Source organism: Eleutherodactylus coqui, chromosome 7 (genome assembly GCF_035609145.1).
Source record: "Eleutherodactylus coqui strain aEleCoq1 chromosome 7, aEleCoq1.hap1, whole genome shotgun sequence".
Classification (NCBI taxonomy): domain Eukaryota; kingdom Metazoa; phylum Chordata; class Amphibia; order Anura; family Eleutherodactylidae; genus Eleutherodactylus; species Eleutherodactylus coqui.
The window spans coordinates 44,135,041-44,151,317 of NC_089843.1; the positions used below are offsets into that span (position 1 = coordinate 44,135,041).

The following is a 16,277-nucleotide window of genomic DNA, read 5'->3' on the forward strand; positions in this document are numbered from 1 at the left end:
ACCTTCCCTATCAGTTTCTGTGGTGTTTCCATGACTTTTGGATGTTTTCCAGTGTTTCACAAATCATCAGCTATGCGGAGCATTGGTCTCTTACAAAAATGCTCAAGTCGCCCATTGACTTCAATGGGGTTCATTACTCGAAACGAGCTCTCGAGCATCGTGAAAAGTATGACTTGAGCAACGAGCACCAGAGCATTTGGGTGCTCGCTCATCTCTAGTTGTTACACATAGCAACATTTCTCCACTTTTATTTCCTAGTATTAGGATACCTCACCACTTGGGCTCCCTCCAGCTATACAGTGCATGTTCACCATCAGTGAAGTACTGTGATTCACAGCAGCATTGTAAGGCGATAAGTTCACATAATGTTGCACCAGGTTTGTTATGTTAAAAACTAGTTCAGATTGTTGTGTCTTTAAGAGGGGACAGGAACAAAGGAGTGTGTTTTCAGCTTGAAAAAGCAAAGAAGCAGTGCAGGATGGGTGAGGCAGCAGAGAGTGTCTCCCTGAAGCCTTTACGGAGTACCATCATATGGAATATTGTCTCCCATGACGGGAATAGAAATTGATTTCTGTACAAACAGATGACATGATGTAATGTAATGTGAAAAACAACTAACACTGTTGTTGTTCAAATAAAAAATGGTTACTCTGTTATTAAAATAGCTTCTTAGCCTGATTTATGAGGCTTTTTCCCAAACCCTTCAATGTACCCCATGCAGCTGGGATCTCTTCCTCCTGTGAACATCACATGAACTGGTATGGCTAGAACCCGGACTGTAAGGCTTGTCTGATCCTACCAGTTTGTGTTAAGCTTCTCCTAGCACCAACTCCACTACATCACCTTCATCATTTTGTTGCAGGTTATTACAATTAGCATAAAGTTTTCTTTGGTCATATACACAAAGGACAAGTCTGTATTTTCACTAAGCTGATTGGCTGCATGTAATAGCTGCTGAATGATGCTGCGCATTGTGCTGAGATTTCCTGCTGTGAAGGAGCCACAATTGCTTCATTTGGCATTAGAGCACTGTGCTGTTCACATGGCTGCCACTGAAAGAATATAGAGTTATCAATGATTTAAAGAAGTTCAGAGTATTGCATATTGCATGAAGGGGATGTCCTTTGTTTGGGTTGGGGCAAGTCTAGTATTTGGAGAACCTTACTATATTTTGTTGTCCATTTATAAATGCACACACTGACACTGCATATATTGCTGCATACAATTTATTGCATTAAGATTGCACATTGATAAAGAAATGTAAGCAAGAAAACACATATTTTTTTTCCATATCTTCAGCAGCAGATTAGTATTTTATTGTCTAGTTCGGTCATTAAATTCTATTGGAAGTTATTATTATGCTGCATAATTATGGTAATCATCAGTTCGGAAAAATCTACTCAAGTTCTAGGTTGCCGATCACATGGCAGCATTTTGGTCAGTATGAGTGGAGTAGCTATAGTGATTGAAGAACCAAAGAACAAAAAAGGACTAGGCGCTCCATGGAACCATCCCAGCACAAAAATATGGTAAAGGTAAAATGCAAAATCCTTTTAATGAGGAATAAAAAACAAACAAGCTATGCAACGCGTTTCGTCGCAATACAAATGAGTAGTTGATCCCCATACACTTGGGGATACAACAGACTCTGAATGGCTCCTTCCTATCCACGTAGGGAGTTGTGGAATACATCCCTGGATCACCACCAGTTTATACTACGTGCCTACCAGGACTTGGAGGTGTTGTGTGGAAGGGCTCTCATACCTTGGGGGCTTTTCCACCCACACTGGGTAAGTCTTTTCCGTTATTTCAGTTCACCTTCTATTTTATTGGAATTAGAGAGAGAGGAACGCTGTCCTGATTGTTCTTTGTCTCATAGTGATTGAAGAGGTCAGTATTGTACCCAGTCACCTAGACTAGGGATGCCCTGTCATCATTAACATGGTTGGGCTTTGCTCACATGAACTTAACAAATGAGAAATTTGTGATGGCTTCTTCCTATCAGTGCAGAAAGCCCCTGGTGTCATATGTCCCAAATCCCTCAGTGGGCTCCATGTGTAATGTGCCCTTCACAGCCTTGCTTTATGCACTATACATGCTATAGGGCTCAGCAGTCCTGGAACGTTTACACTGAATACCCTTAAATTTTCTAACTAATTGTCCTCATTGCTTCGCCTCTGTGTGAGGAACACAAGTCATCTCTTCAGCAGTGAAAGGGTTATAGCCTTTAACTTAGGTCCAATGCCCACGGACAGTTTTTGCTGTAGAATTCATAGCTATATGCCAGTCGCGAATTTGACAGCAATGTCCGTCCATAGCATGCTATGTTAAAAGATTCTTCCATGCTCACGAGCCAAAATTAATTGTGATTTTCCGCTCGCGGGGGAAAATCGCATGAATGGCTTCCATTGCAGTCAATGGAAGCTGTCTAATCTGTGACGAGTCAATGTGAATTTGCTTCCTCGCTGGCAAGATGGCACGTCATGCCCTGCACTGCACAAGCTTTAGCGCTTGAGCACTGATATCTGTGATTGGCTCCAGTGAGAATGGTGCCCTAGGGAGCTGGGTGAGTTAAGTATACAATTGTTTATTATGTTTATACTTGAGGTGCTGAAATAATAAAAAAAAAAAAACCCTCAGAAATCCTTGTTAAGTGGCACAAAGGGAACACTATTACTTTGCAAGCATAGAGGGATATCATTACTTTTTTTGTTTTACAAACTGGGCATTATTACTTAGTAGGTGGACACATAGGGGAATTATTACTATGTGGGGCTTAAAGGGGTATTATTATAGTATAGGGGCACAAAGCAGACACTATTTCTTGTGTTGGTCGCTATGGGGGAATTAGGGAGATAGGGAGGTATTTGGGTGGGGTAGGGAGGGGGGGGGGGTTATCCTCTGATTTTTTTTTTTATGAAGCAATTATTTTGCATTGAGTATCTGTTAATGTAAATACCCAATTGTGTAATACATCTTAGATAGAGCATATCTTGCGTAATTGAATCATAGCTGAATCATAGTCAAGAGCAAAACCAGCAGAACCAACAAATATCAGCAAATAACCTGCATAGAAATACATTCATTGCTATGAATTTTTCATTTTCTACGGCTCCTTCAGTTTTTGGGCAATGATAAATATGCTTCCCTCATGGTCTATAGCATCAGTGCGCATAACTCTATCAAACTTAAACAAATGCTTAATTTCCAAACCTTCCTCACTGAATAACTTCCTATAAAATTTCTCATCACAGGGTAAGAGGTGAAACTTGTCTTCTCCAACATTTAAATAAGAGGCATTACAAGGTGAATATGATAAGAGATATCCCCTAGGATTCATTACATCGCACATTTTCCTTAGGTTACATCTGAATTCATCCTCATCCTTGCTGATTGATTCCAGAATCATTATATTTGTGACAATGTCGGCTTTTGGCAGTGATAACGCATCTGCAGGGCTCCCTTCGCTTGGGTCCCATTTCAAAATCTTGCCAATCTTTCCTCTTAGCTTTTCTTCTTCATCTTCCAACTCATCACTGAAAAGTATAAACATTACAAGACATAGATGAGTATTACTTACTGAATTAAAAACAATCAAACCCACTTCCGGTATTCCTGAGTGTAGATGACTTATCCTCAATAATGTGCTGATGTAAGGAGCCAGAAGCAGACAGCTCTGTATACTTTATAGCCATCCGACTTTGTATTACAGACACCTCTCCTATTATTTAAATAGGAATAGTGCCTACAATACAAACTGCAAAATGTATGGAGCTGTCTGCCTCCAGATCAGCACGCTGAAACCTCAGAACAGTGAGCAACTGATCAGCAGGGGTCTTAGGCTACAAATCCCACCAATCAACTATTGATGACCTATCCTAGTTAGAACCTGGACAACCCCTTCAGTTTTTCTCTTTTCTCTAAGGAGTTTTCTGACCAATTAGGACCAATGTCTACAGGTAAAATAGAATTATAAAAGCCATGCACGCATGATCTATGACCATAGGGAATCATTGGGCACCCACAGGTAATTAAATACCTGCGGATGTCGTTTTTTTTCCTGGCGCACAGGATAACACCCGCAGCATGCTCCATTTTGTGTGGTTTTCCTGGGTGGATGGCTTACACGTCTTGTATTGAAGACAATGGAAGCCATCTGCCCCACAACACAGATGCAGCTGACACTGTGTCCGTGCCACAGGACCGCAAGAAAACAGGAGTTAAAAAAAAAGACAGCATGGCACATGTGCCTGGCACGCCACCAGCATCCCATGTGCATCAACCAGCCAGAAGAAAGAAGATCCAGCCGCAACAGAGGAGAGTCCCACAGTGTCCGGACAGCTGAGTATACTGTATTTTTTTACCTCGTGTGTGCCAGGTGGAATCCTCTGCGGGCCCGTGGACATGAGGCCTTAGTGATGTCATGCTTCTAGGAATTGCTATTTTCCCTATTTTGTGCCAATTATTAGTTAGTTTTGTACTGTAGATGACATGATCTTTAGTCTCTGGGTCAATACAATTACAGTGTTATCAAATTGATATAGTTTTCTTATGTTTTACTATGTTTACACAATAGAAGCACATAATGATTTTTTTATGTTGTCACATTACAAATAAAACCCCATAACATTTGATTTTTCCTTCAACAGCTATAGAGAGGCTTGTTTTTGGCCAGACATCTTATAAATGTTATTGTTACCATGTTGAAGTACATATGACTCTTTTATTGCCTTTTATTCTGTTTTAATATTTATTGTAGGACATCTTTTTTTGATCCAATCCTAAATCTGAAGAAGCTACAGCACCGTTGTGGCGCTGTGAACTCTTTACTATTTTTCACTAGCTCCATTAATTTAATGAACCTATAGTTCCTGGCACAGCGGCTTGGCTGGGAGTGCTATACTAGCATTATGCCACTTGCATTCTCAGGATGGTTGGAGTTCAAAAGGCTGGACTCCCCTGACCACCAAGTGATGGCATCTCCTAGCAATTAAATGGAAATACACTTTAAAAGAATCTGCTGCTGATGCCTTGGTGGCAGACACCACCAGACATATTCAGGGATCTTGAGAATTCGACAGCTTTCTGGTAAAAATTGAGCCAGAAAGCTTTTGTTCCTGTTTTGTGCACCATTTATTATGGCTGTTAGACACTTTGAGAAACTTTTTTGTTTCTGAAAAAGGCATGGCTTCACTGGAAGGTGTGTGGTGTCACGAAAAGGTGACAGGACCTAAATGTGACACTAAGGCACACTTAGATGAGAGTATTTTAATTTACCAAATTTATTACAGTGGCTTTTTTGAATAAAAAAAAAATCGGTTGTATCTTTAGACCGACTAGTTTAAAGGAGATGTCTCGAGGAAGCAGTTAAATTTTTTTTTTGCCCAGTCCCCCCCATTAAGTACACATTACTAAGCCCCCCTGTAAATGACATTTCTAGCTGGTTCGTACTTACCGTTCCAGCGTTTCAGCAACTTATAAAAGTTTCCTCAAGATGGCCGCCGCCTCTTTCCCCGTCGCTCGCTGCAGCCCGACGTGCGCGCTCCCGAGACGCCGCCAGCTGTGTCTCCATGGCAACCGGACGCATCGCAGCCGCCGACTAGACGCCCCGCAGCCGCCGACCAGACGCCCACCGCCAGGCAGCAGGTAAGGCGCTAGCCCCCGCCTCCCCAGCGCTAGACCCTCAGCCCAGGTGAAGGCCCCGGAGCCCAGCGCTAGGTTCCGGAGCCCAGCGCTAGTTCCCCCGGCCTAGCGGCAGCCCCCCCCCGGCCTAGCGACAGCCCCCCCATCGCAGCGACAGCCCCCCCGGCCTAGCGCTAGTTCCCCCATCACAGCGGCAGCCCCCCCCGGCGCAGCGACAGCCCCCCCGGCCTAGCGCTAGTTCCCCCATCACAGCGGCAGCCCCCCCGGCGCAGCGACAGCCCCCCCGGCCTAGCGCTAGTTCCCCCATCACAGCGGCAGCCCCCCCCGGCGCAGCGACAGCCCCCCCGGCGCAGCGGCAGCCCGGCGCAGCGGCAGCCCCCCCCCCCCCGGCGCAGCGGCAGCCCCCCCCCCCGGCACAGCGACAGCCCCCCCCGGCGCAGCCCGGCGCAGCGGCAGCCCCCCCCCCCCCCCACAAATCACTTACCTGGGAGGCTTCTCGGGGCTGCTGGGCTGGGCTGGGCTTCTCCGCTGGGCAGCTCCAGTTTCTGCACCTTTCTCTAACAGAGGAAGGTACAGAATGGCCGCTGCAGCGCGCTCCCGAGCAGTGACAGCTCGTCTGCGCATGCGCAGAAGAGCTGTAGCGGGGAGCACACTGAAGCGGCTCGTGCTGAATGGAGAAGACCGGACTGCGCAAGCGCGTCTAAAAAAGCAAGCTGCCAGCGAATTTAGACGGAACCATGGAGACGAGGACGCTAGCAACGGAGCAGGTAAGTGGAATAACTTCTGTATGGCTCATATTTAATGCACAATGTACATTACAAAGTGCATTAATATGGCCATACGGAAGTGTATAACCCCACTTGGTTTCGCGAGACCACCCCTTTAAGTTTATACCACCTTGTAGTTGGCATAATTTGCATCAAAAATTTCACAAAAAGTTTAGTACACTTTTTGGCACACAATGTCACATTTAGTCCTTGCTCCCCTGTCCATAAAGCTATGCCCTTTTGTCTAATTTTTTTAAAACAACTGGTCTGAAAGTTTCTAAAATACATGGCAAATGTGTCAAGGACTGGGTTCCAGGTAAGGCAAGTCCCAGCCAAACTGCCCGCAACCCCTGTCCCTACCTACTTGCCCCCCTGGGCTATACCCCAGGACAACAACTAGGGATGCGGGGCAGGAATCAGACTAACGGACAACAAGGAAACAATTAGACACAAAACAGGTTAGGCAATTTGGGTCGGCAACTCGAGAGAACGCAGTATAAGGGGTCAGGCGAAAAAGAAGTCAGGTCCAAGCAGTAGTCAAAAAACAGAGCATCAAATACAGGATACGCGGGTATAGCAGAGAGGCCAAACATATACTGGCACTGGGGAAAGGAACACTAAATGTTTAAATGCTGTCAGAACTCCCGCCCCAGCAGCTTATTGGGGCGGGGAGCCTGACACCAACAGGAGCCAATCCCAGGGTGCTGGGAGAACAACCCCCAGTGCCTGCAAATGACAGGCAGAGGCCAAGACATCACCCAGAGAGTCCAGAGCAAAGATACAGACATAGCACAGTGAGTGCAGATTAAAGATCCAAGTGGAAATACAGATGAGGCGTGCCAGAGAGTCATGGTAATGGGAACGCACGGCGGTAACCTGCCACGTCCTCAGAACCTGGCTAACTAGGCGCACATCCCCTGTGCACGGGAGTGGGCGTCCGGAGCCGGTGCCCCAGATAATGGTGGCTAGGTGATGTCACTAAAACCGGGGCTCCCCTGCACTGCACCCACGCAGCTCGGGAACCAGTACCGATGGTGTGGGCACGGAGAACCCAAGAGCCGCCGGACCAGACAAAATGTGACGCTAAGAATGTAAGACTGTTATTGGGTGGACTTTGTGCCATAAAACTGTTAAATTCTCAATAGTAAATCTTCCCTGGCACTGTGTACCAAAAATTACATCAAATTTGCATCAAAATATTTGGTGCAAAATTTTGTGTAGTCTAAGCCATCTGATAAATGGTGGAGCAAGTGTCAGTTTTGGATATGTCTTATCCAAGGAAAGCTGAAAAGATCTTTCAGATGAGTGTATTACAGCCAGATTTGTATGTCTGTAGTACAGACCTGCGTCACGGCCTGACCATGGGGTTTATAGACCCGAACTTGTAGCATCATATGGACCCATGATGCTCTGAGTTCACGTCAGCAAACCCCAAAATAAAGGTGGAACAAAAATTTGAATTATGGACACAGAAATGTGGCCGTAATACACTCATCTGAAATCGATCTGAGATAGGAAAACAGGACAGAAAAGTAGGGCTGATAAGATATTATCACACACTGTGGAGTAAATCCACATCAGAATCCTCAATTGACTTTGTTGCAGAATTTGCTTCAGTTTTTCATGAAGATTTCACTCATTGCATTGCAGTGAATGAAATCCATGATGAAAATCTGTTGCTCTTCTACTGAAGGTCATGCTGCATATTTGGAAATCCACAATATTTGTATTTTCCATTGCAGATTTTTTCTCACTGCAAGTAAAAGGAGTTTGTTAAAACCTCATTCACTTACATTATATGGCACATTGTTGTGAAATTGTAATGTATATCGTGCAGCTGAAATTTTGCAACCATTAACCTTAACTCCTTTGTGACGACCCCATTGCCTTTTTACGTCCTGGCAAAGTGGGCTTTAATCCTCAGGGATGTAAAAATATCTATCCCCTGAGGATTAAAGCCACGTGGGCTGTGTACATGACAGCTCCATGCCGGAGGTAGCTGACAACCTGGAGCTGTCATGGGGGTCTGCAGGGAGCCCCCACGGCAATGCTTTCTGCACAATCCAATTGATAAAGCCAATCATATAAAATTAAATTAAAAAAGTTAAATAGATATAAAGAATCAGCTACCCTCACAAGACAGCTAAATCTTTAAAAAAGTTTTAAAAGTTAAAGTTTCATCTCCCCTTACGGATCGTATCCGTGAGGGGAGATGAAATTACACGACTAAAGTCCCTGGATTTGTCCCACAATGGGATCTTTATCTGCAGACCCAATCCAGGCTTCCGCGCATGAGCCCTTCAGGAAAATGGTGGATGCATGCACAAAAGCCCAGGATTTCCCAGGAAATTTAAAATCTCCCTGATCTGAGAGCCTGGAGACGTACCTGTAATACGTAATTTACAAGGAGTCCCCGAGAACGCTTGTCTTCCTGCATTTCCAGGAGCAACTTGCTGAGCGCCGTTTGTGTGAGACCGCCGCACCTCCACAAGCTTACGAAGCTTCACAGAGCGACACTTTTTACACCCCATCACTGCCTCTGAGGTCAAGAAATAACACCCCAAAAAGCATGAGAGGAGGCTATCCGATTTTATTGCCCCGTTTGCCCATCCCAACCAGCCTCCGTAATCACCCCTGTCTTCGGACATACAGCACAGTTTACATTATTACTTTTATCTAAGATTTAGGGAACGCCGAACAGGCGCGGAGCGGGGGATTATTTTTAGAGAGTCAATTTTTTTTCCGCACAAGTGAGCAATGGGGCCTGGAATTTATTCAGTTCTGCCCTGAAATCCAATGTGTTCTATAAGTAGATTGGGCTACAATGGGTATGTTTCTGAGCACGGAAAAACAACAGGGATATCCGTTTTGGCGTGAAAGTCTTCATTCCTATGTGTGCTGCACAAAAAAAAACAGCTTTTAAAAAAATTAAAATTGTATATTTTTTCCTAATGCTTTGCTTAGATTCATTCAAAAACTGTGGGGTAAAAATATGCACAACACCCCTAGATGAATTTGTCAAGGGGTCTAGTTTTCAAAATAGGGTCATTTGTGGGGGTTCTCTATCGTTTTGGCCACTCAAGGGCTCTACTAGTGTGCTATGGGGCCTAAAACGTCTTCAAGCAAAATTTCTGTTCTGAAAGCCACAGGCTGCTCCTTTCTTTTTGGGCCCCATTGTGCATACAGTTATTATATCAGGGCCACAATGAGTATTTTTGTGAACACAGGACAAACAGGGGTATCCATTTTGGGGTGTAAATCCACATGTTCATGTGCACTATAGAAAAAAAACTGCCTTTAAAATGAAGTACTTGCAAAAATATGAAAATAAATTGAACTAACTCCTGAAAAAAACTGTGGGGTAAAAATACTCATGACACCGCTCAGTGAATACATTAACCCCTTAGTGACGAAGCCTGTTTGCGCCTTAGTGACGGAGCCAAATTTTGGAAATCTGATATGTGTAACTCAACATACAATAAGGGCGCCCACCCACTGGCGATTTTTTTTTTCTTTGCGTTTTGCGTTTTTCCTGCAGAGCCATTAGAATTGAATGTACTCCTGTCCACTGGCGTTTTGCGTTGCGTTGCGTTTTTTAACATAGGAACTGTCAGTTGCATATGTGTCCTTATTTTTCTCCTAATGCACCCATGAAAGTCAATGGAAATTAATGGAAAAGCCGCGAAAACGCCGCGAAAACGCGGCGAAAAACGCGGGAAAAACGCCGCGAGAACGCAGCGTTTTTCACGCACGAAAATCGCAAACGCCAGTGGGTGGGCGCCCTAACTCTGAAAGGTTTTGCATATCCAAGTTATTCTGACACTGTTTTTCCGCCACATGATGTACTTCATTTAGGTTGTAAAAATAGACCGATAGAATTTGTGTATATTTATTAAAAGTACCAATATTTGAAGAATTTTGAAAAAATTGACATTTTTTTCACTTTTTCAACTGTAATATCTCAAATATGTGCAAACATACTGTACAAATTTTTGATAGGATATATATTTCCATCTGTTTACTTTATTCTGAATACACATTTGAAAAACTTTCGTGTTTTTTAACCATTTAGTTGACGTACAAATTTAACATTACTTTTCAGCATATTGTGAGGAACACTTTGTTTTCTTACAGAAAGCCAAGTTTGCAAAGACTCATAGGTGTCAGAATGATAGATACCCCCACAAATGTCCCCATTTTGAAAACTACACTCCTTAATGTATTCACTGAGGGGGGGGGGGGGGGGGGGGGGGTCATTAGTATTTTTACCCCACAGTTTTTTTTCAGGCATTAATTCAATTTAGAGGAGAAAAAATAAAATGTCATATTTTTGAAAATCTGTCATTTTAAAGACATATTTCTTTCCTATAGTGCACATGAAAATGAGGATTGACACCCCAAAATGGATACCCCTGTTTCTCCCATGTTTAGAGACATACCCATTGTGGCCCTAATCTTATGTTTGGATGTACAACGAGGCCCAAAATGAAATAAGTAGTCGGAGTCTTTCAGAACAAAAATCTAGCTTGAAGGAGTTTTAGGCCACATAGCACTGTTGTAGAGCTCCTGAGCGGCCAAAACCACAAAAAAAAACCCACAAATGACCCCATTTTGAAAACTAGACCCCTTAACAAATTTATCTAGGGGTGTACTGCATGTTTTGAACCCACGGTTTTTGAATTAATTCAAGCAAAGCAAAAGGGAACAATTGTGATTTTCATTTTTTTGGCAATTCTGTCAATTTTAAAACAGCTTTGTTTGTACCACACACATATGAAGGAAGACTTGCATCCCAAAATGGATACCCCTGTTTGTCCCGTGTTCAGAAACATACCCATTGTGGCCCTAATCTTCTTACAAGACACATGGCAAGGCCTATAATGCAGGGAACAACCGTTGGATTGCAGGGCACAACTGAATAAATTCCAGGCCCCATTGCCCACTTGTAGAGCCCTTGAGTGGCCAAAACGACAGAGAACCCCAACAAATGACCCCATTTTGAAAACTAGACTCCTTAACAAATTCATATAGGGGTGCACTGCATATTTTTACCCTACAATTTTTGAATAAATCTAAGCAAAGCAGTAGGAAAAAATTACAATTTTCATTTTTTTGGCAGTTGTATCAAATTAAATACTTTTTTTTGTACAGCACACATATAAATGAAGACTTTCAGCCCAAAATAGATACCCCTGTTTGTCCCATGTTCAGAAGCATATCCATTGTGCTGCCAATCTGCTTACAGGACACATGGCTAGGCCTATAATGGAAGGAGCACCCATGGATTTCAGAGTACGACTGAATAAATTCAAGGCCCCATTGCCCACTTGTAGAGCCATTGAGCGGCCAAAACAATAAAGAGCTCCCACAAATGACCCCAGTTTGAAAACTAGACCCCTAATGAATTAATCTAGGAGTGTACTGCATATTTTGACCCCACAGTATTTGAATGAATCTAAGCAAAGCAGAAGGAAAAAATTACGATTTTCATTTTTTTGCAATTTTGTCAATTTAAAAACAGGTTTTTTTGCACAATGTACATAGGAATGAAGACGTTCACCCCAAAATGGATACCCCTGTTTGTCCCATGCTCAGAAACATACCCATTGTGTCCCTAATCTACTTACAGGACACATGGCAAGGCCTATAATGCAGGGAACAACCGTTGGATTGCAGGGCACAACTGAATAAATTCCAGGCCCCATTGCTCACTTGTACGGAATAAAAATTGACACCTTAAAAAAATCCCCCCTCCACTATTTTTGGTGTTCCCCAAATCCTAAATAAAAGTAATAATGTGAACTGTGTGGTATTTCCGAAGACGGGTAATTACGGAGGCTGATTGGCGTGGGCACATGGGGCAATAGAACCTGGTATACCCTTACTCTCATACTTTTTGTGGGGTATTTCTTGATCGGCAGGAATGGGGTGTAAAAAGTGGTGCTCTGTGAGTATCCATAAGCTTACTGAGGTGCTGCGGTCTCAAACAGAAGGCGCTCAACAAGCTGCTCCTGGAACTGCAGGAAGGCAAGCGTTCCCGGAGCTTCTTGTAAATTACGTATTACAGGTCACGGTCTGAATAACGCCAGGCTCACATGGCCTTATGTGGAATCCACTTTTGGAGGCCCACAGTGGATCCCTGCTGTGAGCCCGGCCGTGGCGCTGTGTATGGCCATGTAATGTACTACGCATAACTGCGTACTTACACGGGCGGTCATGCGCAGTACACCTTTTTTTTTGTTTTTATTTGCCGCACCGTCGCTTAGCAATGACACGGGTACCCGCAGCCCGTACACAATATAGTTGCGTATGGGCTGTGGGTATATCCGCGACCATGGAGCACAATGGGCTCTATGTCACGGATATCCGCGGTAAAATAGAACATGTTGCTTTCTGTTTTCTGGGAGGGGTTTACGCAATTCCGATCCACTAATGTGAGCGGAATTCTGTAATCCAATGCGATTGATCTGCGTATTACCGATCAGACGCATGCGGTATCTGTAATTTATATTCGGTCATGTGATACCGGCCTAAGGTAGATCACTACCTTTTTATCATGTGACTGGGAACCGCAGAACAAGGTCACTGCTCCAGGCTCTCGGCGACCGTTGATCGCAGTGAGCAAGGAGATTTTAAATTTCCTGAGCTCCCCAAATCCTGTGCATGTGTCCGGTGTTTTGCCAACGGTCGTATGTGCAGAATCTGGGAAAGTTCACGGAGGAGAGTCACGTTGGGGTTCAAATACGGAGGCTTACAGTAAAAAGTTTCATTTCCTTTCACCGATCGTATCGGTGAGGGGAGATGAAGCTTCACCTTTTTTTTACTCTTACGTTATCGCCATTATCTATTGGATAACGGCGAACACGTGACCAGGAAGCGCTCACCGCGCCCCCCCATCCGTGAAATCTCCAGGCTTTCAGCTAAGTTTTGTAGCCAGGAGCAGGGAGCTTTTTTTAATTATCCTGGCAACCCACAGCTTCGTGCACACGCAGAAGGGGACTTTGGGTCCCGGGAGACCAGAACATCGCAGAGGACCCGAGGTGAGTATTTTCACCTACCCTCATGGATCGGATCCATGAGGGGAGGTGAAACTGGCACTTTTTTTTACTTTTTCCATTGGATAGCGGCTATCACGGGCCCGGGGACCGCTCACCGCAGTCTCCGGTGACTTCTCCTGGTTCCCGGCTTCCTTCAGGAGCCGGGAGCCAGGAGATTTTAAATTTGCCGGGGCTCCCGGCATTCTACGCATGAAGAGTGGAGACAGGTTCCGGAGGACCAGTGCACCACGGGACATCTCCGACAAGGCAGATGAGTAATATCAGCTGCTGTGATGAATCCGATCCATCAGGGCAGCTGAATATCTAATTTTTTTAAAAACTTTTTTTCACTTTATTGCGCATTGCCGTGGGGGACTGCCTGCAGCCCAGGATGACAGCTCAAAGCTGTCGGCTACCTGCGGGCACCAACAGCATGGAGCTGTCACGCCCTCAGCTAAGAGGGCATTAATCCAAAGAGGATGTATGTTTTTACGTCTTCTAGGATTACAGCCCACTTAGTGAGGATGTAAAAAGGCAATGGCGCCGTCACTAAGTGGTTAAGGGTGTAGTTTTTAAAATGGGTTAATTTGTGGGGGTATCTATTATTCTGACTCTTATGAGCCTTTGAAATCTTGGCTTGGTATAGGAAAACAAAGTGTTCTTTAAAATGTTTATAAGTAGAGATGATCGAGCATACTCGGTTCGGGTATTTTTGCATTAGAGCACTGCTTTTTCCGAGTAACTGACTACTCGGACGAAAAGATTCGGGTGGCGCCGGGGGGGCGGTGTGTTGGAGCGAGGGGTAGCAGTGGGGAACAGGGGGGAGCTCTCTCTCCCCCATCCCACTCCCCTCAGCAACCCCCTGCTCACCCCCGGCGCCCCCCGAATCTTTTTGTCCGAGTAGTCAGTTACTCTGAAAAAGCGATGCTCGAGTGCAAAAACACCCAAACCGAGTATGCTCGCTCATCTCTATTGATAAGCAATGTTAAAGTTATAAAGTTTTTTTAAATGTGCACCCAGAATAAAGTAAACAGACGGAAATATATATCTTATCCAAAATGTGTACAGTATGTTTGCACATATTTGTGATATTGCAATTGAAAATGTGAAAAAATGATTTTCTCAAAATGTTCTAATTTTGGCACTTTTAATAAATATACACAAATTCTATCTGTCTATTTTTGCCACCCAAATGAAGTACAATATGTGGTGAAAAAGCTATGTCAGATTCACTTGGATATGCAAAACCTTTACAGAGTTAAAGTGACACATGTCAGATTTCCAATATGTGGCTCTGTCACTAAGGCACAAACAGGCTTTGTCACTAAGGAGTTAATGAAAACATTAAGCATCAGCTGGAGCAACTCTGTAAGAGAGAGGTGAGTGCTTCCCAGATTTTTTTTTCAGACTTGGGTAAGATAGACAATGTTGAAAACTGTGGGAACCATGAGGCTGAAGTTCTGAGATGAACTATGTTTGGTTTTTCAGGTGCCAGGCAGAAGGCCTATACCTCGATATAGCAATGAACAGTGTGTATATCATTTAATGGTTAGATGCCCTGTTATTTTGACTTGCGGTGAAGGGTGGCTTCACACGAGCGTGTTTTTGTGCGTGCATACGCGTGCACAAGAACACGCTTCTATTAGAAACAATGCATTTGCTATGGTGTGTTCACATGTCCGAGTTTTACAGGCGTGTGCCTGTAAAGATAGGACTTGCGTGCACCATAGGGAATACACACATTGTCTTCAATGGAGCCACGGCTGCTGCCGGCGGCTCCATTGAAGACAATGGTCTGCCGTGACCCCTGAATTGTTTTCAGGGAAGAGCTTTACGTATAAGCTCTTCCCTGAAAAACAAGAATGTTAGTGTAAAAAAGCAAAGAACAAACTTACCTGTCCACCGCTGCCGTGTCCCCGTAGGGACAAAGAACACATCTGTCGCATGCGGCAGATGTTTTCTTAATCCCCACGAGGAAAAGTAATTCCCTGCTGCACCTGCCACATCTGTGACAGATGCAGCAAAGGAATTCTTCATCTTTGCGGGGAATAAAGAGTTCCCTACTAGAGATGAGCGAGCATACTCGCTAAGGGCAAATACTTGGGCGAGTATTGCCTTTTGTGAGTACCTGCCCGCTCGTCTGCTGAGCCCCGGCAGCTGAAGAAAGTCATAGGCTGACCGCAGCTAGTAAACATTACGTCAGCAAAGAGACTTGGAGCTATTAGTGGGGAACATGCAGGGAGTGGGTAGATGTGAGTATGAGCACCTTGTTATGTTTCCCACATGGGGACCTATTTTTCTAAAGGACATTTATCTTACAGAACCTCTGTAAGGCTGTCTGTCCACGGGCGTTGCAAAATCTCGCGGCGGAGAGCTGCCACTTGAGAGCAGGATCCGGCAGCCTATCTGACAGATAGCCTCACCGTGAGGAATCGCGGCAATTCACAGCATGCTGTGAATAGCCGGTCGCGAGCGGAAAATCGCTATAATTCTCCGCTCATGGACAGGGAGGCTGCAGTGTAGAGGATGGAGTACTTACCTGTAACTTTTTATACATTTTTCATTGGGATCAGAAGAAATAAGTTTTTGGAGGTGTTTGGGGGGTTTGTGTCATTTAAAAAAAAAAAAAAAAAAACATGCCATGATATTGGTTAAGCCTTTTTTGGTAGTTTTGCATAAGCTTTGAAAACACCACCAATAACAAAAAAAAAAAATATTTTACTAATGTAATAATACAAAAAAAGCCACAAAAAACACTGTGACAATACCTATGAAAAAGACAGTTTTTTACAAGCTATTAAAAGTTAGCGTGCATGGCCAAAAAATTTCA

General features: G+C 44.1%; 1 protein-coding gene across 1 annotated transcript in view; it reads right to left on the reverse strand.

The window, feature by feature from the left end:
• Positions 1 to 1,210: 1,210 nt before the first annotated feature.
• Positions 1,211 to 16,277, reverse strand: part of LOC136572410 (nicotinamide N-methyltransferase-like) — a 36,858-nt gene continuing 21,791 nt past the window's right edge. Inside the window, exon 3 of the mRNA XM_066572949.1 lies at positions 1,211 to 3,536. Within this exon, the coding sequence (XP_066429046.1) occupies positions 3,107 to 3,536 (430 nt within the window). The 3' untranslated portion in view covers positions 1,211 to 3,106. The remainder of the gene's footprint in view (positions 3,537 to 16,277) is intronic.